General features: G+C 37.5%; 1 protein-coding gene across 1 annotated transcript in view; it reads left to right on the forward strand.

The window, feature by feature from the left end:
- The window catches only part of LOC113105357 (hemicentin-2-like), a 150056-nt gene extending 128179 nt beyond the window's left edge, over positions 1 to 21877 (forward strand). Inside the window, exons 13-14 of the mRNA XM_026266397.1 lie at positions 20050 to 20139; positions 21762 to 21877. Of these exons, the coding sequence (XP_026122182.1) occupies positions 20050 to 20139; positions 21762 to 21877 (206 nt within the window). The remainder of the gene's footprint in view (positions 1 to 20049; positions 20140 to 21761) is intronic.
- Positions 21878 to 22293: the final 416 nt, after the last annotated feature.

The raw sequence follows: 22293 nt of genomic DNA on the forward strand, positions 1-22293 counted from the left end.
GCAATTTCAACTGTATATAGAACACATGACTGAATTGTACCCATATATACAAAAACAAAAGTAAGACATAAGGTTTATAAAGTGATTTTAATTCAGAATAAATAAAAAAAATGAACATGTTTATTTTTTCCTCTTTAAAAGAAGTGCAGTTTCATGACAGCAGTTACTTTTAGAAGGGAGAAGTGGTGCTTCATTACGTCCTTCCTGAACACAAACAGATGGAAATATAATAAGGGTAAAACAATGAAAATTAAATGCACATGCTGCTGTGAAACTTATACTCTTTTGATAAGGTTTATGAAACTAAAAATGCAGAAAAAGCACAAATATCTTCTCCCCACTCTGGTTAAAACCACAGAGCAGAAAGTCCAACCACAACCATCAGCTCAACTCTTTATTCAGACCTCCTAAACTAAAGACATTTTACTTTTCTCCCTACAAGCAACTTTTGTAGATTTAAATTCACAAACAACATGTCTTCAATGTTGAGCCGGAAGAAGCCGGTGCAACGTGAATATATGTGATGTATTTACTTTTAGCGATGAGCTTTCATAAGGCCCACTATGGCTACTTTTTGAAACAACCCACAAAATGATGTGACTTCCACTTCAACCTACATCTGCTTGCAAACCACATCATCTAAGAGAAGTGCCTGCAGAAGTCACTTTGACATTGAACACTGGGGGAAATAGATATTTTTTATTTAGATAAATAAATAAAATAGAGGTACTTAACCAATAAACCAATTCAGTGTTGGCTCACCAAAACAACTCCATCAAATGGAAATATTAGTTTAAAATGCTAACACCAGGCTGAAAAGCACAAGGTAACTGTTTTATTTTTTATTTTGTTTTTATGTATGTTGAAGAAAATAAAATATTAAATTCTACATGATGTTTGAGATATAGCTGACCAATATTAGATCACAGTGAACTCACACAAAACTAACAGAATGAGATTAACAGTGATGTGGTCTCACATATTGACCATAGTATGAGCACACAGTGGGTAGGCTTTGCTACAATGTGAGGTTATACTTCTAGTGTTATCAGACCTCATGGTGAAAGCACTGTGAGATCAAATTGCTAACTGGGTTCCTTGTCCAGTGTCTGCACTATTTCTCTGCAAAAGGTACACGTTTACTTGTGGTAAAAGATAGGTTTTTAATGTGGGCCCTTGGGTTTGCTATAGCCATAGCTGTCACCAATGGAGTTTCAGTTCCTCGCCGTCACCTCTGGCTTGCTTAGTTGGGGTCACTTGACCTACAGCGATATCGTTGACTTATTGCAAATGAATGCACAGACACTATTTAAACTGAACAGAGATGACATCACTGAATTCAATGATGAACTGCCTTTAACTGTCATTTTGCATTATTGAGACACTGTTTTCCTAATGAATGTTGTTCAGTTGCTTTGACGCAATGTATTTTGTTTAAAGCGCTATATAAATAAAGGTGACTTGACTTGACTTGACTTGATAGCCCCATGGCCCAGTCCCAAATTGCTCCTTAAACCCTTGCGATCTTTCTCCAGTGTACGATTTCATGACGTAATGCCACTTTGACTGTCGGGTAAAAGTCTGCTGCACATCACAGCTACGCAAATGACAGCCATGCCCACATCAAGACCACAAGTGCAAACGAAGTGTGATATTTGAGTCAAGTCAGGCATGCACATTTCAGCTGTGTCACTTGATAATTAGGCTAATTAAAATAATTAATAAAATTAATTCAAATAAATGTGATCTTGCTGCACTAAATTTACTTAAAAAAAATGTGCCCAGTATAAGAGTGTAAAACCCTGATCCTGTAAGTTACAGCTTTCTTTAAAGTCATCCTTAAAATAAAAAAGCAGAACTGTGATAACACCTCGGATGTGTAGAACCACGTTATGAGGCAGCAACAGCGTCACAGTACTTAGAAATCTTCTGAAAATAGCGGAGACTGTCAAAGATGTCAAACATCTCGAAGAAAGAAATAAAAGTGTGAAATTCATCTTGCAGCCTTAAAGCAGTGAAATGCATGAGAACCAGCAGTGACCAGAGATGAAGAGCAGAAACATATTTTACATTAACATTGAATCATTTAGCAGGCAATTGTCATGGATCTAGAAGGAGGACACAACTGCAGTGTGAGTAACAAGGGTTTATTTACAAAACAGACCAATACAAAAGAGTTGTGTGGTGACAAGTGATATCACAACAGGAACACATTAAATAGAGACAGCTAGGGAAGGCCATTGGAACAGCCTCAAACATCAACTGGCAGAATACTATAGCAGCAGGGGGGTGGCAGGACCAGGCTGAGGCACCAAAGAGCAGAAGTCAGATACTTGTTGACCATTAACTCTGCAGCACCCCAGATGTCAGGCAAGGGAACCAGTGGACAGGAACAGGTCAGGACAGAGACAGCAAGAGAGAAAACAAAGCTCCACGGGAACACACATTACTCCCAAGACAAGGGAATAAATAAAACAGAACTGATAAAAAGTAAAAGTAAACCGGTAGCTTAAACAAGGAGCAAGTCAAAAACACAAAGCTACAAAGGACTAGACAAGACAAGGGCACAAGACCAATAGGGCTTGGGCGTCGTGACGTCATTATTAAGCGTGGCGACCATGTTGATGGCCTCCTTTAAAGCTACTCGGACTACTGCGCAGTGTTTAGACGTACTCCCTCTCAGCCGTTTGTCTTAATTTTAATAATTAAAAATCTATTCCAACCATGGTAAACCATTGCTGTATTGTGGGGTGTAATAGCACAACACATAATCGCCATGGGGGGGGATTAGAATGGATTAACTTTCCACCGCTTTCCTGCTTGGAGGCGCGACCACGGAGACCATAACATCTGAATACTTACTTTATATAACTTAAGTCTTAAGTCGACTGCAGGAGCGCTGATGACGACACAGCTGTTCACGATTGGCCAGATTCACCGCGTGACGACAATCACGTGTGTTTAGGGTTTATTCAAACCTTTTCAGTTCCAATAATGGCCACAAATCTGTGTTTTTAGAACAGTAAAAGCTTTTTTACTATAGTCGCACTGTCGTATTGAGTCACGTTTATCATACAACACTGATAAAAGCATATATACCCCTCTGTATTAGTATTTAAATAGTATATGATTATGTTGAACTTTATTCTTGAAAATATGGCACTGTATTAAGCAGTATGAAAAACAGTTTCTGCTGCTCATGAAAATGTTTCTAAAACGTCTGTGTATTTTACAAATATTGCATTTAATTAACTTCACCTGTGATAAAGCATCCAAACGCCGCGTGAGTGTCACTAATGGGAGCAGAAAGCATTTTTAACTCCACCCCCCACTGCAAGAGGCTATTCTCGTTGACCGTCGTATGTAGCCGTGCTTTAAGTCGAAGACACATATTGACACAAGAAACAAAACACGAGACAGACACAGTGTCAGTGCAAAACCCTGACCGACACTTTTATTCAAAGCGACTTACAAATGAGAACAATAGAATATATATAATAGATATTATATATAATATAATATATATATAATAGAATGGAACAGAATAGAAAAGGTAAGTGCCAATATTAGTTGGTCAGGTACAGGTGAAAAAGATGTGTCTTTAGATGTTTTTGGAAATGACTGTTCAAATTGAGTTTGGGGAGGACATTCTACCAGCTGGGCAAAAATCCAGAAACAGGTCAGTGAAAGAGATTGATTTTGCGCCTCTTTGAGATGGCAACACAAGGAACCAATCACCTGCAGAACGCATGCTTCTGGAGGGCGCCTAAGTTTGAACTAGCGAGATCAGGTATGTTGCTGCAATGCCAGTGGTTGTCTTATAGGCAAGCATCAGTACCTTGAATTTGATGCGAGCGGCTTCTGGTAGGCAGTGTAACCTGATGAAGTGAGGAGTAACGTGAGCTTTTTTTTTTCAATTCAATTCAAGTTTATTTGTATAGCGCTTTTTACAAAACAAATCGTTACAAAGCAACTTTACAGAAAATTATGTTTCTACAACATTTAGTAGTAGCTAGTAGTTTGTGCACATTTGACAGGATTTTAGAAAAAATAAAAATAATAATAATAATACAAGACGTAGTCAGCTAGACGATGAACTATCAATATTATTAATTAAGTTATTATATGATTCAGTCACACATTTAGCAATAATTGTTAGTTCTGTTTGTTGATTCAGGGTTAGCATCATCTGAGGTCCTCTGAGGGTCAGCATCGTCTCTTCTCAGGTGTTCTGGATCCAGACTGGAGCTTGTGTAAATCCTAGTTACGGTGAAACATAGAAATAAAATACAGACATCATTAGCATAGCTGCTGATCCAACAAAGTAAAATTAGTTTAACCCAAGCTAATGAATAAAAATGCACCTTTGATCAGATGCAACTACACTCACAATTAAAAAGATACATTATTCGAATGCTTGGCAAAAGAGATGTGTTAGGCTATTCCAGAGTTTGGGAGCCAAATGTGAGAAAGCTCTACCTCCTTTAGTGGACTTTGCTATCCTAGGAACTACCAAAAGTCCAGCATTTTGTGACCTTAGGGTGCGTGATGGGTTGTAACGTGGTAGAAGGCTAGTTAGGTACGCAGGAGCTAAACCATTTAGGGCCTTATAGGTAAGTAATGATAATTTGTAACTGATACAGAACTTAATATGTAGCCAGTGCAGAGACTGTAAAATTGGGGTAATATGATCATATTTTCTAGACCTGGTAAGGTTTCTAGCTGCTGCATTTTGGACTACCTGTAGCTTGTTTATTGACGAAGCAGGACAACCACCTAGAAGTGCATTACAATAGTCCAGTCTAGAGGTCATGAATGCATGAACTAGCTTTTCTGCATCAGAAACAGATAACATGTTTCGTAGCTTGGCAATGTTTCTAAGATGGAAAAATGCAGTTTTTGTAACATTGGAAATATGATTTTCAAAAGACAAATTGCTGTCTAATATAACACCCAGATTTCTGACTGTAGAGGAAGTAACAGTACATCCGTCTAGTTGCAGATTGTAATCTACAAGATTCTGTGTAGTGTTTTTTGGTCCAATAATTAGTATCTCTGTCTTATCTGAATTTAATTGGAGAAAATTATTTGTCATCCAATCTTTTAAATTTTTAACACACTCCGTTAGCTTAGATAATTGGGAAGTTTCATCTGGTCTCGTTGAGATATATAGCTGAGTATCATCAGCATAACAGTGGAAGCTAATTCCGTATTTTCTAATAATATTACCAAGGGGCAACATGTATATTGAAAACAGAAGGGGACCTAGGACGGATCCTTGTGGCACTCCATATTTTACTGATGATAAATGAGATGACTCCCCATTTAAGTAAACAAAATGGTAGCGATCGGACAGGTAGGATCTAAACCATCTTAGAGCCTGCCCTTGAATACCTGTATAGTTTTGTAATCGATCTATGAGTATGTCATGAGCTTTCTTTTGGCTAATTGAAGACCACTCTCGCTGCTGCATTCTGGATCATTTGCAGAGGCTTGATAGTCCATGCGCATTGCCTGCTAAAGAGACTATTACAATAGTCCAGTCTGGAGAGAACAAGAGCTTGGACAAGAAGTTGTGCAGTCTGCTCTGACAGGACCGATCTAATCTTCCCAATATTGTATAAGGCAAATCTGCAGGACCAGGCTATTATAGCAATGTGGTCTGTGAAGCTTAACTGATCATCAATCACAACTCCTAGGTTTATGGCCATCCTGGAAGGAGTTGTGGTTGATGAAACGATGGGTTTGCTGGAAGCACAAGCAGTTCAGTCTCAGTAGGATTGAGTTGATGGTGGTCCTTCATCCAGCTAGAAATGTCTCCAAGATAGGCTGCAATGTGAGCAGCACCCGTCGGATTGTCTAGTTGGAATGAGAAGTAGAGCTGATTGTCAACAGCATAGCAATTATAACAACGTGTAGATGGAGAAGAGAAGTGGTCCAAGCACTGAGCCTTGAGGAACCCCAGTAGCAAGAAGTTATGACTTATGACACCCTGATGGACCTACCTGAAAGGTAGAACTTGAACCACAGGAGTGTGGTTCCTGAGATGCCCATCTTTCTGAAAAAAAATAAAATAAATGAATATATATATATATATATATATATATATATATATATATATATATATAAATGTATAATTTTATTGGAGCACCTAACCTACCCCCTTCTGAAAAATATAAAACACACAACAGGCAAATATAAGTGCAATTGCAGGTATTTATTGCAAACTGACCATAAACAAGCAGTATATTACAAACAAGTCATTTTGCATTCCAAGTCTTCTGAAACCATACAATGTCCTTATTCGAACATAAGTAAAACATACGGTTTTATATTGTGTTTTACCAACAAATGGTAGGTTTAGGGGCAGGGACTAGGCTATGTGCTCAGAAATATGTAAACAATGTAATATACCATTTCCCTTGAAAAATAGCACCCTAATATACATGCAATAATTATGAAAAGGTTGCTTAAATAATACCCACTGTCACAAAGGACAGATAAAATTGTTGTTTGGATTAAGTCACATACACACAAATAGAACTTTCTATACATTTAACTTGAATCCAGTCCATAAGATGTCTTTCTTCAAACAATGTTTGAAAAGCTTATTTTAGTTTTAGTTTTTTAGTTTTTAATTTTTTTTGTGCAAGAGATTGTGCTGATAAAAACAGCTACAGGGACTCCCGCAATTGACACCATTCTCAAGCTGCTTTCACACCACACATCCCTTTTGTCATGCAATGAAAAGAGAGCACAAAATGGGACCGAATCCTCAGTTGAAATTGTAAAAACAGGCAATACAGGCGAATCAATTTAGAAAATAATTTAATGTGTATTTGTTTTGGTGTTCTGGAGTGCATCAAAACTTTACATTTAAACCTTGTTTTTTTGTAGCATTGAGCAATGTAGCCGATCACAAACACTTTCCTGAACACCTCTGACAGGCCAGTCCGTTCAAATGAATCAGAATTCACTCACTGATCAAAACACCATTTATTATTATTATTATTATTATTATTATTATTATTATTATTATTTTAATTTTTTTCTGCTTGTTCATGAATTCTTCCATTGTAGCCAGTGTAGACACAATGTAAATAAGATATTAATTGTGCAGTGTTTACTGAGTGCTTAGAGAGCTCCATGAATATGAAGCTTGATGCTTTTAAGCCAAAGAAGTTGAATCTTTCAAAAAGTATCTCTTTTTTTAGTCTCTCTCTACAGACCCTCCCACTTCTTTGAGTATAAAATTACAGCTTAAAAAAGGAAGTCTCTAGTTGTGACTACAGCATTGTGACAGTATGGGGTCCAGTGTACTGTTCCTCATCCTCTGTGAGTATTTGATTCTAAGTTACCTTTATTAATTTAGTAGACACTTTCATCTAAAGTGACTTAAAATTTCAGGAAATACAACAAAGTGATTAATTGTATGCTGTGCTCAAGGAAAAGGGGAGTTCAGTTTCTTCAGCACTGACAAGTATTTATCTGTCCAGGTATAGGATAAGGAGGATCATTTCACCAGCAATGAATGATGAATGCAGTCTTAATTTTGCCAGGCATTTTTGATTTAGTTTTAGGCTTGAGACGAAAATGCTTATTTTTAGTCAGATTTTAGTCATTTGAGCCTTTCATAGTTTTAGTCGCCGAAAAGTCATTACATTTTTGTCAACTTTTAGTCGCTGCTTTTATTTGGGTAGGTATTTTATATGTGTTTTCAAATTAAAATAACAATTAATTATTCTCTATTTAGACCAAATCAATTAAGCTTATGAGAAATTTGAACCAAGGACTGAATTTGGAAAATCTTGAATAAATTATGACAATTTTAATTTTTGGGTGAACTATCTCTTTAAAGCTGCAATATGCGATTTTTGTAATTGACCACAAGAGGGCGCATTTCCAACAATAACAAAGGCGAAGCTTGATGACGCTATGAAGCAGGTGACGATGGGAGATGTCGTTTTTAATGCGTTTTCACCATAGCAATGTATCTAAATTGGATAAACGAATCATGATCACGGATGAGGTAATTTATTCGTTTTTGTATTACCTGTATATCTGATCGTATTATTTTATGTAATACCCCTCTCTCCCGGGTCCTCTCTGAACTCCTTGAACTCGCTCTGAGTGGGGCTCGAACTCGGGTCTCGGCATGGGAGGCGGACGCACTAACAAGGAGACATATATTATCCCGTTACAACTTACAGCTATTTGTTAAATGATTTGTTGGGTTAATGTTGTGCAGTGTTACGTGTTTATGGTTAATGCCGTGTTGTTTAACGTGCTCAAACCAATCGTTTGAACGAACATTTGCAAATAATGACTAAATATATTTTTAACAACACATATCCGATTGTATTTAATTGTACTGCCATAATCTCGGTCACCTCACGTGATAAAAATCCTTACCTTGGTACAAAGAGCAATATAACTTTGTTTATAAGTGCTATTATTGAAACTGAAACAGTCCATTTGCCACGTTATGTTATTTTCTCACAGGTAACGTTATTGATAAAAAAAAAATGCTACAGTGACAGAATGTACAGGCATGTGGTGTAATTCATATCTATTAGAATCATCTTTACTGTAACTATTACGTTACTTGTACAATAACAAAAATAAATAATTGATTTGCTTACCTGTCTATCAATACACTCGCGAGAGCAGAGTCTCTGTCAAGTCCAAGATTGGACTTTTGACTTTTGAGATATTGTAAGTACACAACTGGAGGAAATATATCACACTGTGCAAGTTATTTTCGGAAATTTAATTACAAAATTCCTCCATATTGGAGCTTTAACAGTAGTAAAAAAGGAGCAACTTACAAAAATATTATATACATGAGTTATGGAGGTTTTACTTAAGATGTATACATTTATTTAACATCTTGTGTTGGTTAAATTTTATGACAGATAAGTATTTAATTAATGCTGTCATTTTAAGACGGAAGCCATGCATTAAATAGGCTACTGACACACGTTCAGTTTTCACCCACCTGTTCACGTTCACTTAATCCATAACTTACTGTATCTACATGAGATACTCTGCACGATAGACATTTGGACTGTGTGTGTGTGTATGTGAGAGAGAGAGAGAGAGAGAGAGAACTGAGGAAGTGGAGCGTGCGTGCGAGAGAGAACACTTCTACTTCTATTCTTCCACCTACCCCGCCCTTACTAACTTTAAGTTAATCGACAACGAATTCTGACTCCCGGAAAAAAAAGGGACGTCTGGTTACGGCATTCACTAAATTCCAGGGGTTTCATTACCACGACGTAAAATGGGCGTTTCTGCAGGTCTTGGTAAAACGCCCTCTTTCATAAAAAAAGGTCACCGATCATGCGCAGAATGCGTTTTTTTTTTTTTTTTTTTTTTTTTTTTTGCGCGGGCATTTTTAAATCCTACTAGGATCAACTCAGATGGATAACGAAGGATAAATACAATCATACCTACGATGGACAAAACAGTCATAAAGGTAGATATTACACGGTATTTAATATATTATGTTTTATTATCAGTTAAGCTATTTTCGAAAACAAATAAACAACCAAAAAATGTAAAACGTGCAGTAACGTTAGTACTCTACTTATGTTTTACTGTAAGTTTTAATACAAACCAAACATGGTTATTAAAGTTAATGCTAATCACAAAATATTTAATCATGTGTTTGATAAGCCACTCACATTCAGACAGGTACAACAGTGTTCCTGTTCACACATTTTAACCCTCAAACATTTTATTATGCTCTTGATTTATCTATTTCTTTCTCTGTAGTGTGACAGTCCACTCTTCAGAAAAGTGATGGTTTGGGAGATGATACATCAGAAGATCCTGTAAGCCCTGAACCAACCAGTCCTTCAAACATTATCAAACTAAATATGATCTTTCTGTGTAAATTCAATTTAGGATATAATTATGAATAGTGACATGGGTTTTCTTTACAAGCAGTCGGCTTTGGAAAAGTACTGAGATGAATAAAATCTGAGGTTTAACTGCAGACTTGTCTTGTGTGATAGAAATCATGTAAAGTCAGTAAACTTATTGAAGTGAAATAGTTATAACATAACTGAATAGTATATTGTGAACATGAAATGATCAGGACAGGTATCTGAAGTTATAAGTATTAATGTAATTTGACATGAAACACCTGAGATCAGGACAGGTATCTGAAGTTATAAGTATTAATGTAATTTGACATGAAACACCTGAGATCAGGACAGGGATCTGAAGTTATAACTGTATTAATTTACATTTTACATGAAACACCTGAGATCAGGACAGGGATCTGAAGATATAACTGTATTAATTTACATGAAACACCTGAGATCAGGACAGGTATCTGAAGATATAACTGTATTAATGTAATTTGACATGAAACACCTGAGATCAGGACAGGTATCTGAAGTTATAACTGTATTAATTTACATGAAACACCTGAGATCAGGACAGGTATCTAAAGATATAACTGTATTAATGTAATTTGACATGAAACACCTGAGATCAGGACAGGTATCTAAAGATATAACTGTATTAATGTAATTTGACATGAAACACCTGAGATCAGGACGGGTATCTGAAGATATAACTGTATTAATGTAATTTGACATGAAACACCTGAGATCAGGACAGGGATCTGAAGATATAATTGTATTAATTTACATGAAACACCTGAGATCAGGACAGGGATCTGAAGTTATAACTGTATTAATGTAATTTGACATGAAACACCTGAGATCAGGACAGGGATCTGAAGTTATAACTGTATTAATGTAATTTGACATGAAACACCTGAGATCAGGACGGGTATCTGAAGATATAACTGTATTAATTTACATGAAACACCTGAGATCAGGACAGGGATCTGAAGTTATAACTGTATTAATGTAATTTGACATGAAACACCTGAGATCAGGACAGGGATCTGAAGTTATAACTGTATTAATGTAATTTGACATGAAACACCTGAGATCAGGACGGGTATCTGAAGATATAACTGTATTAATTTACATGAAACACCTGAGATCAGGACAGGGATCTGAAGTTATAACTGTATTAATGTGATTTGACATGAAACACCTGAGATCAGGACGGGTATCTGAAGATATAATTGTATTAATTTACATGAAACACCTGAGATCAGGACAGGGATCTGAAGTTATAACTGTATTAATGTAATTTGACATGAAACACCTGAGATCAGGACAGGGATCTGAAGTTATAACTGTATTAATGTAATTTGACATGAAACACCTGAGATCAGGACAGGTATCTAAAGATATAACTGTATTAATGTAATTTGACATGAAACACCTGAGATCAGGACGGGTATCTGAAGTTATAACTGTATTAATGTAATTTGACATGAAACACCTGAGATCAGGACGGGTATCTGAAGATATAACTGTTTTCATGTAATTTGACATGAAACACCTGAGATCAGGACGGGTATCTGAAGATATAACTGTATTAATGTAATTTGACATGAAACACCTGAGATCAGGACAGGTATCTGAAGTTATAACTGTATTAATTTACATGAAACACCTGAGATCAGGACAGGTATCTGAAGATATAACTGTATTAATGTAATTTGACATGAAACACCTGAGATCAGGACGGGTCTCTGAAGATATAACTGTATTAATGTAATTTGACATGAAACACCTGAGATCAGGACGGGTATCTGAAGATATAACTGTATTAATGTAATTTGACACGAAACACCTGAGACCAGGACAGGGATCTGAAGTTATAACTGTATTAATGTAATTTGACACGAAACACCCCTTGATCGCGGAAAGGTTACCTTTAGTTGTAACAGTATGAATATAATATGAGAAACACCCACGATCTCGGAGAAGTAACGCTATTTGAAGCAATTTTAGTTAACGGCTTTCCTTCCATCTGCGCATGGTCGTTGACCTATGCAAATTATCAAATAGGCCACGCCTGCCCGATGACGCAATATTTGTTACGCTGTTCTGAAATCCCTGGAAAAAAGTGCTAGCCGTCTGGTTACCTTATCCCTAACCCTGCCTAAAAAAAAATAAAAAGGTCAGATCCTCTTTAAATCTTGAATGCTGGACTTTGACGTGCTAAACTCAAAGGAGTATAATTGATTTTGATAGTGGTAGGGACATAACAGCTTACAAACCCCCACCCAGTATAATTTATACTTTGTTTGTTTGTTTGCTTGCTTGCTTTTTGTTTTTAATCTTAGTATTTTCTTACACAATTTTGATTGTGTGCACAAATAATAATTACTAAAGACAATTTAGCAGTCACTGGCATCCTATGCCCTTTACTAAACAAGCATTTATACAGTGAATTCAATAAAAGTAATATCACTGATGGGGAACTTACGGAGTATTTCATTCAGATTACTTTTTCGGCCACTTGAAATGCATGCATGACACTGTCATGAGTCCGGACCCGGTGTTCCTCCCTCTCACCACCAGAGGGCGCCATTTCCCATAGTACCGAATTCATTTACCTCTATTCCACACACCTGGTCACAAACTCTTCACACCTGTTAACCCACCCACTCACAGACACACAATTTTTTGCATTTCATTTGTTTCTTGCATTGCTAGAGTGATTTCATGTTTGTTTGGGTGGATGCCAGCAACTTTTGTTGCCTGATTGTGTCCCGGTCTCATCCTTGTTGGATCTATTTCTGTTTTTATTTTGCCTTGTTGCCTTTTTGTTTATTAAAAGGAGTTCTCCAACCTGCATTTGGGCCCAGACCCTGTTCTTTCTTCGGTTGTCTCTACTGCCCCCTGACAGACTTCGACAGACAGGCTTCCTGATTGTGTGTGACTAGTCTTTACTTCCGCTAACTGTTTCACTGCTTTATGGTAGGACAAATGAATCAAGTTCTAACATCATAAACATATATTTTTGTGCTATATTTACTATAATTTGAAGTTGTTGTTTTTTATTTACTATAATTTGAAGTGATGTCCCTGCACACAAGCCTGCACTGGCCCTTTACAGGTCTACCCTTACGAAAAAGAAGTTTATTTAAATGTGCTATTAGTATACTTATATTAAACTAAGTATGCTAATATAGCAAATAATAGTTTTAGTTTACTTTTTACGTACTTCTCAGAAATGGGCTTTATGTACTCCTCAGAAATATACTTAAAGGGGGGGTGAAATGCTCGTTTTCACTCAATATCCTGTTAATCTTGAGTACCTATAGAGTAGTACTGCATCCTTCATAACTCCAAAAAGTCTTTAGTTTTATTATATTTATAAGAGAAAGATAGTCTGTAATGGTTTTTCCCAGAAAAACACGAGCGCCTGGAGGCGTGACGTGTGGGCGGAGCTAAAGAATCACGAGCGCCAGTAGGCTTTTGCGTTGAGAGCGTTTGGAAGCTGTGACACAGATCCAGAGGCTGAAATTTAACAAGAGCAGCATCAGCAACGACGTCTCTATGTGGTATCTATTGAAACTGTATATATTTGCTTAGCGGTTTTGGAAAATGACTAAGTTCCGCTTTATGTCGTCTTTTTTTTGTTGTTGTTGTTTTTTTAAGCTGTACATGTGGAAAGTGCAGTTTGATGACAACATCGCATGTTGTTTACTTGATGTGCTTACGCACCGATAGCTAAGCTAACAACACAGAGATATTTGAAGCAGTTTTACTCACCGCATGCGGTTCCAACACACGATCGTGACCCTTTTTCGTTGGGACTGCATTATCCTTAAGAAATAAACGATGTGCAAATCCGGCGTCAAACTGGGCCTTGTTTGTAAAACAAGCATCTTCGAAATGCAGGGAACAAACAAAAACACTTGCACAACTCCGTTGATGCTCTGTAAAAATAAACTCCATCCACTGGTCCCTTAATGCTGTTTTTTTTTTTTTTTTGGTAATCTGTGCAGGGTTGTCTTGCCCTGGCAACCAAAAACACACTTCTTTTGTGACTTTTCGTGACGCTCTCGCTCTGATCAGTGAAGTCTGTTGTGCTCTCAGTGCTCTGCTATACGGGAGCGCGCGCTCTTCCGGCAGAAGTGCCCTTAGGACCCATATAAGGAAATTCCGCTCCATCTAACGTCATACAGAGCCATACTCGAAAAAAAGTTTCCGAAACTTGTGACAAACCGGAAAGAGTATTTTTGGAACAAAAATACTCCTTCAAATGTACAACTTAATTTTTGAAATTTTGTCCATGTTTAGCATGGGAATCCAACTCTTTAACAGTGTAAAACACTCACTCAGTATGCATGAAATAGCATCCCCCCCCCTTCCTTGTTCTGTAAAGTCCCTCCTTCAGAAATACGTAATGACTTCTGCTTGGGCCAGCGGTTCCTGTGTTGTGATTCGACACCAGCTTAGGTCACACTGCCCTCCTGAAAACAAGATTGGGCTAGTTTTGAGAAGCAAGTGGGCAGGATTTGTTGTGAAAACCTGGCAATCCTGATCTGAACGCACGTGCTGGAGATGTACTTATAAACACAGGAGTGTTTTTACTGACAAGATGCGCATGAACATCGCATTCGATTTTTTTTGCACAGCCTTAACATCTAGTTAACAAAGCTGAACAGCATTGCCCTTTGTGTAATAAGTTACAGAAACTGTTAAATGCACCAACTTAAATAATAAAATACACATAAACAACACCTTCTCCAGACAAAGAGGGAACTGCTCCATCTTTCAAGAATAATCTTTTTGCGAATCCGGCATTAAACTGTCCTCAGCAAGGTGTCTTCAGCAAAATGTGCTGCACATAGTTTTACATGTGGATTATAATTTTCGGGAACCGAGTTAAACATAAATTGTAACCATTAATCTCCAAGTACAGCGTCCCTGGGAAGGCCAAACAAAAATGATTGGACTCCGAGATTTAAATAACAGCGTTTCAACGACATGGCGACAAACACAACTCTTCCTCCTTCTCCGTTGGAGCGCAACAAGACCACGCCCCCTGTTTGTGTATTCATGTGGGTGGAGGTTAGTCAAAAAACTGTTTTAGTGACGTCATTACTGCAGAAACTAGAGGGATGTAGTCCAAACGGGTCATTCGATGTAGGCGAATTCTGTTAAATAAAATATCTTGCTTGGCATTGAACTATCGGACATAGTGCAGACTGAGGTGTGGGCTAAAATGTGGTGGTGAATTGGTGAATGAATTGTGAACAGGTGCCGGTGATCTAATATTCTATCTATATTAGGGGTGTAACGGTACGCAAAAATCACGGTTCGGTACGTACCTCGGTTTAAAGGTCACGGTTCGGTTCATTTTCGGTACAGTAAGGGAAATAAATGCAAACATTAAACTGCAGGTTGTTTATTACTATAAACTTTTTTTAACAATTTGTTTACACTTTTTTTAAATACTTTTTAATAAAATATATATACAATAAAAAAAGAATAAGAAATAAAATACTGCTGCAAAGTTCTCCACTAAATAAAATACTCTCAGTCTCAAACCAATATCATATAATAAAATATAATGAAAAATATAAATAAATAACTATGATTACAGTGCAGCATTACCAATCCTAGCTTGTAGGCCTGCTCATATTTAAAAAAATATATATATATATATATAACTTTTCCAAAGTGTAAAGTGCATCATCAACAGTTTCAGTTTTTAGACCTGCTCAGATTTCGTTATTGCGTTGGACTGATCAGAATTAAGAGCAAAGTTCTGTTTAAATGCCGACGGGAGCTGCGTTTTAATTACAATCATTTTTTTTCTAGTTGTAGTGATGTTCACACTCGCGTGATGCCTTTTGACAACCTGAGGCCGGTGACACACTGGAATATTGCACCTGTCAAACATAGTCTATTTTGCTGTCAATACTGTTGACGGTGTCCTTTATCATTAGGCTTTATGTTGTCGTGAAGACAAGATCCTGGTCTGTCGGTGGTCTCCCTCTATGTCACTTACAGTAGCATTAGCACGCCATTCACCATTTTTGGATGGTGAAGTGGCCAACAAATCTGGGACAAAGTTTCCTAAAGGGCAGGCACAGCCTGATGTATCAGGCAGACAGCCAGACCTATTGCCCAGGTTGGTGGGTGGGAGTAGGTGCTTGGCGGAGGTCGTCTGTCATCTTCTGCCTGCGCACTGCCCGTTGGAGGTGACGGTGAGCTTTGTCCCAGACTCTCTCGCTCTCCTGGAGCCAGTAATCGACCGAAGGAATATTAGAAGGGTCTCCTGACCTGGGGAAGAGGGGGGGCTGGTAACCGAGTACAGAACAGGGTAAGGCCCGTGGATGGCTGGTGGAGGGAATTCTGGGTGTACTTTTTGCCAAACTGATGAAAGACCCAATTGAATAGCAGCTCTGACGTTTCTAGGGTGGTGGGTAAAGCCTTGAGGGGAATGAGGCGGCAGAATTTAGAGAATCTATTGACTATTACCAGGATACAGGTGTTACCATCAGAGGGAGGGAGGTCCATTATAAAGTCTACTCCTAGGTGTGACCAGGGAACAGTAAGGATTGGGTAATGGATGTACCTTGCCATCTGGAAGATGATGGGGACTCTTCGAAATGGCACTTTCGTGGGCAACCTTTGATGAACTTCCTGATGTCTCTTGCCATGTTGGGCCACCAGAAGTGGTCTTTAAGCAATGAGAGAGTTGCATCAGCCCCGGGGTGGCCAGTGCCTAATGATGTATGGGTGGTATGAATGAGAGGAGTGTGTTGTGACTTAATAATGTTGAAATAATGTTGCCTTACCTTCTCTGAAAAGCGTTCCGCACCTTCAGCTGACATAAACCAATACTTTAAAGGAACAAAAACTATCCAGTGATTAAATGTCTTCTGTGTTGAAACAAATCTTGTGCGATGTCAACACAGATTATTTACAATTCATTTGGTAATCTTTATTTCCTACAAATAGAAAAGCAACAGTTATGGGATGTCTTTTTGGTGGGAGCTGGTGAATCATAATTCCAGAGCTCCATTGATCATGACTTCTCAAATTCATAGTGCACGCGCTAAACTCGCCAACCTACTCAGAGTGGACTGAACACAATTCAGCTGTTCTGAAGCTGAAAACTGTCCTCAATAAGGGGTCTGCGAGACTAGGATTCATGCATCTACTGGGGGACCTTTCCTTTTTAAATGAATGGTAGAGAATATGTGGGTGTTTTCAATTTAGTATAACCATTAAACACATTTAAAAGCATTGATATGAACAACTGTGCAGTTTTATTGTATTTTGTTATTTTCATTTATATGTTTTTCTTTCAATGTTTAGTACTGATGCCATTATTCACCCCCTATGGAGGCAGTCAAGGTAAATAATACTGTATTTTTTTTTTTTTTTTAAATAATCATCCTTCAACAAATATCAATCAGTTTTAAGCATAAGAAGGAAGCATATGAATAGTCATACAAACCACAATCTTGCTGTCTCTAGCAACCTTGACAGTTATTGACGTCATAATGCCTGTACTCTTTACCACACACTGCATATGATTAGGGCAGACAATAATTTATTTATTTGTCCAATAACAGATCATTTTTGTTGAGAAAATGTTTGTTGTACTCTGTATAATTAAATATTAGCTATCCATTACCCAACAATAGAATTCATCAGTCTTTTTGATGTAGACTTCATGCAGCAGATGTTCTTGCATTTCAAGACCATTCTGTTTTGTCTTGTCTTTTTTTGCTTGACTTTTAATCTTCTATCAATATTTGTTTGTATTTGTATTGACTCAGTGGAAGCAAAAGCTGTAGTGAAGGTGACTCCAGATGAGCGTGTGTTCAGTGGAGAGACAGTCACTCTCACATGTGACATACAGGGAGCAGGAAATGACACGCAGTGGACATACAGCTGGTTTAAAAATGGTTCAATCATCCCGAACAGCACTGAGAGAGTCTACAACATCACATTTAATGTGTCTGATAGTGGTCAGTACAGCTGTGAAGCAAAGAGATCACACACCAGTGCTGCTGTTACACTGACTGTATCAGGTGAGTGTTCAGATTCACACCTGTTCATCAAAATAATATTTTTTGCCTCAAAACACTTATTAAACTCTTCTGTATCAGCCAAATTTGTTTTTCTAAGAGGACTGATGCAATTCAGTTTAAAGGCCCTTTATAAACACTCTGTCACCTGAAACCTGTAAAATAATTGTTATTTTAAATAATGAAATGACTGTCAGCTATATCTAGTTTGAAAGAACTCTCTGCGGAGAGGTTTTCATTTATGTGTTCAGACAGTTATGATATTTATTATTCTTGTTTTCTTCCCAGATTCCCCCAGATCTTCTCTGACTGTGACTCCAGACAGTCCTGTATTCACTGGAGAGACAGTCAATCTGACCTGTGTGATTGAGACTCACAGTAACTGGAGACAGAGAAATGGACTGACATATGACTGGAGATATGACTGGACATATTACCAGACATATGAGTGGAGATATGAGTGGTATAAAGACACAGACAGTGTAATGTTAAACACGTCTGATCGTCACACTGTAAACAATGACACTCTCACTATCAGAGGAGTAATTACATCTGATCAGGGTCAGTACTGGTGTAGAGGACGGAGAGATCAGAGACCAACATCATCACAGTCAAGCTCTGCTGTTTCTCTCACTGTGACAGGTAAGATTAATATCATTATCCTTCTATACAGTGCTTCCAACTGATATTAAGAGGAAGTTGCTACAGGAAGTTTGATATGTTGCTAAATTATGTTGTATATTTTAGGGATGTCACTAAATAATTGATGCTAAACCATGTCACTGGCTACCTCTAAAACCACATACTTCCCAAATTCATACACCAGGGATGGGGAATGTTGATCTTGGAGTTTAGCTCCAACCCTGAAGATACACTAGCTTTCTAATCTTTTTGTATTCTATCTGTTTTCTTTTCATTTATTACGCAATTAACAAAAGCAAAAAAAAAAAAGACCTCAAAAACTAGTTTGCTCTATTCTTTTTCTGTTCTATGTTTTCTTTTTATTTATTATATTATTTAAAAGCCCTTGCTACGTGTTCTGTGTTAACCTGAGACTTATTATAGCACTTAATATATCATTGCTCTTTTGTTGATTTTAATTGCATCCATTGTTCTCATTTGTAAGTCGCTTTGGATAAAAGCGTCGGCTGAATTACTAAATGTAAATGTAATTCTACCCGTATCCTGAAGACCTTGATTAGCTTGTTCAGGTGTGGTTGATTAAGGTTGGGGCTAAATTTTGAGGGATACTGGCCCTCCAGGATTAACCTTCCCCACCCTAGACCTTAGGCTGGCTGCACACTAGATGATTTTCAAATTTTAAATGATTTTAAAAGCATGAGAAACCACAGACATGAAGATAGTTAGGTTTTTAGCATTAAAATCCTCTGAACACACACACTAGATGATTTGACCTGACAGCGAGACCACACACGGCGACTGTAGGAACTGCGCAGTGACACGTGATCTCAGGAGACTCGCAAGATCAAACATGACTAGAGGAGAAAAACAAATGGAGAATAATCTACTTTGCCAGTTGTCTGTCCAGGCTTGTGTTCTGTTTTACATGCAGTGACAAACAAAGTATAAAAATAATGATGATGTGATGTACTCTGCTTTCAAGGCATGTTTTGTGGCTGATAAGTTTCAGCTTATTAGGTTATACAGTAGTGGGTGAAAAAGTATCCTGAATTCACAATATTCATAAAACCGTAGGTGAAAAGTTCCCAGGTGACCTACTAATTCTGGTAATATTCTGAAGTGTGCATCCAATGGACACTTCCCACTCCCATGATGCCACAGGGAGAGGATTGTGAATGAAAGTGAAGCGATGCAGCTGACTCTGTAGATCAGATGGCAATGACAGAATGGCCAGTGTAGTACATCCAGATTAAATTCATTCTCACAGTCACAAAGTAATTATTCAAAAGAAATACCTACTTCGAGAGGATACGATATTGGATGCAGTTTGCATGTAGAATACAGTATTATACTACTCAAACTGACTTGTTTATTGGTAATATAAGTATAATATAATATAAGTAATATAAACAAAACATTATATTTTAATTAACAATTGTACTCTGAATGTCTACATTGTTCTTTAGATTCCCCCAGATCTTCACTGACTGTGACTCCAGACAGTCTTGTATTCACTGAAGAGACAGTCAATCTGACGTGTGTGATTGAGTCTAATAGTGACTGGAGATGGAGACATTATGACTGGAGATATGAATGGAGATATGACTGGAGATATGAGTGGAGATATGAGTGGTATAAAGGCAGCAAATACAGTGTAATGCTAAACACATCTGATCGTTACACTGTAAACAGAGACACTCTCACTATCAGAGGAGCGAATGAGTCTGATCAGGATTATTACTGGTGTAGAGGACGGAGAGATGAGAGACCAACATCATCACATTTCAGCTCCGCTGTTAATCTCACTGTGATAGGTAAGATGAATATCATTGTCCTCCTAAACAGTGTTTCCGAGTAATTTTCAGGAGAAGATGTTTATGTACTGTACTCTCAATGCACTTTTTTAGTAGACCGATTAGTAGAACTTTCACTGAAGCTGGCGAACGATCTCGGCGTCAGCGCGGAAAGTGAGGAACTAACTGATCTCTGCTTCATTACAGTTTGCACATATTTTTTCATCGCGAACATTGATCTTCCTTCAAGACGCCTGATAAAAGAGTCACGCGATAACGTGCGTCATCACTATGACACCGCATTAGTTCTGGCTTTTGTTCACACAGTGCTCGTTGCGGTTTTTTTTTCAACCCACCGCCAGTTTCACAAACCAAAAGAAAGACGACATTCTGGGCTAGAACACACATTTTCAGAAGAGAATAACTGACTGTAGGATTGTTTTTCAGATAAACAAGTATGTTAACTTAACATGTTTCTTAAGTATCTGCAAACTTATTATGGTATTATTATACCTTAGTAGAGTCAAAATCTTACATACAGCACTTGGATGCACACACACTCACTAACATTGCTGATGACTGATAGCCTGTAATGTTTTCTAGTGTCCGTATTCCTGGCTATGTTTCCTTTTTTTTCTGTGCCTTGCCTTGGTGTTTTTTATTTTTATTTTTTGATCTTGGACTGTTTATCTGTTGTTTACCCTTGTCTGCCCTGACCATTGACTGTTCTGTGGATTACTCTTTTGCCTGTGCCTTGGATTTCACTGTTTCCTCATGTGTTTGACCCTGCCTGTCCTGATCACACTCTTAAAAGTCCCCTGAAGTGCCTTGAAACATGCAGCATTATTCTATGTGGTGATGTAATTTCAACTGAAACAGGAAGACAAGATGGGACATATAGAGCAGCCATGTCCCCTTTTCAAATTAAGAAAATGGCCAGTAGCATTTTGTTTATAACTGCTCGGGCCAGAGCCGTTGAGCTCAGTAAAGCTGCATTTTACATCCACAGTCTAATAGATTAGCCCCTAGATCAGGGGTTGACAACCTTTTCGGCATGACGTGCCATTTTAAATCTTTCTGGTTAACCACTGTGCCACTGTGTTTATCGATACTGAATCACTACATTATATTGTATAATAAAATATGTTTAATGGGACTGAATTTGCATTTAACGTGATTACAATTTAATTAAAACATTATAAATTGATAATTGAAAATGTAGTTTCCTTTCCACGGTTATTCAGACAGCAAATAAATTATATACAGTAGCCTAAGTGACATTATCACTAACTTTGATCTATCGTGAGAGAATATATATATATATTGTTATAATCACTGAAGCGGTCTACACTGCAAAATTAATCTCTTACTTACATTGTACGTAGATCTGTGTTTTGCTGTTTATGATAAGAGAATTCCCAAGAGTCTGGATTTCAGTAAGCCAACGTGCACACGCACACTCAACATGAGTTTCAGTGACGACTCATCTGAGCGCCTCTGATTGGTCATTGCATTCCTAAACTCAGTAAAATAGTGTGTCATTGGTAATAATATGCAAAACTGTAAAAACGCCTAACTTGAAATATGGTGCGACATGAGCAGATTTTAATCTAATGCCGCAATCAACACTTTGTTAGCAGCAGATGCAATAGATTTAATTTTTGTCCAATTTAGTGGCATTTTTGCCATAAAACACATGGCTAAGCCTTGATAAAACAATGATATCAGTGGCAGGGTTTCACAAAACCATAGGATATGCAGTGTGGGGGTGGGGAGGAAATAGAAAGTACCAAATTTTTAATTAAACTCTGCATCATCAGTGTTATTGTATCAGACACGTTCAATAAACATTATCTACTTAACATTATATAAAAATCAAGCTCAAATGGAGTTAACAAGGTTTTTGACCAACAAATG

This window comes from Carassius auratus, chromosome 7 (genome assembly GCF_003368295.1).
Source record: "Carassius auratus strain Wakin chromosome 7, ASM336829v1, whole genome shotgun sequence".
NCBI classification, from domain to species: Eukaryota; Metazoa; Chordata; class Actinopteri; order Cypriniformes; family Cyprinidae; genus Carassius; species Carassius auratus.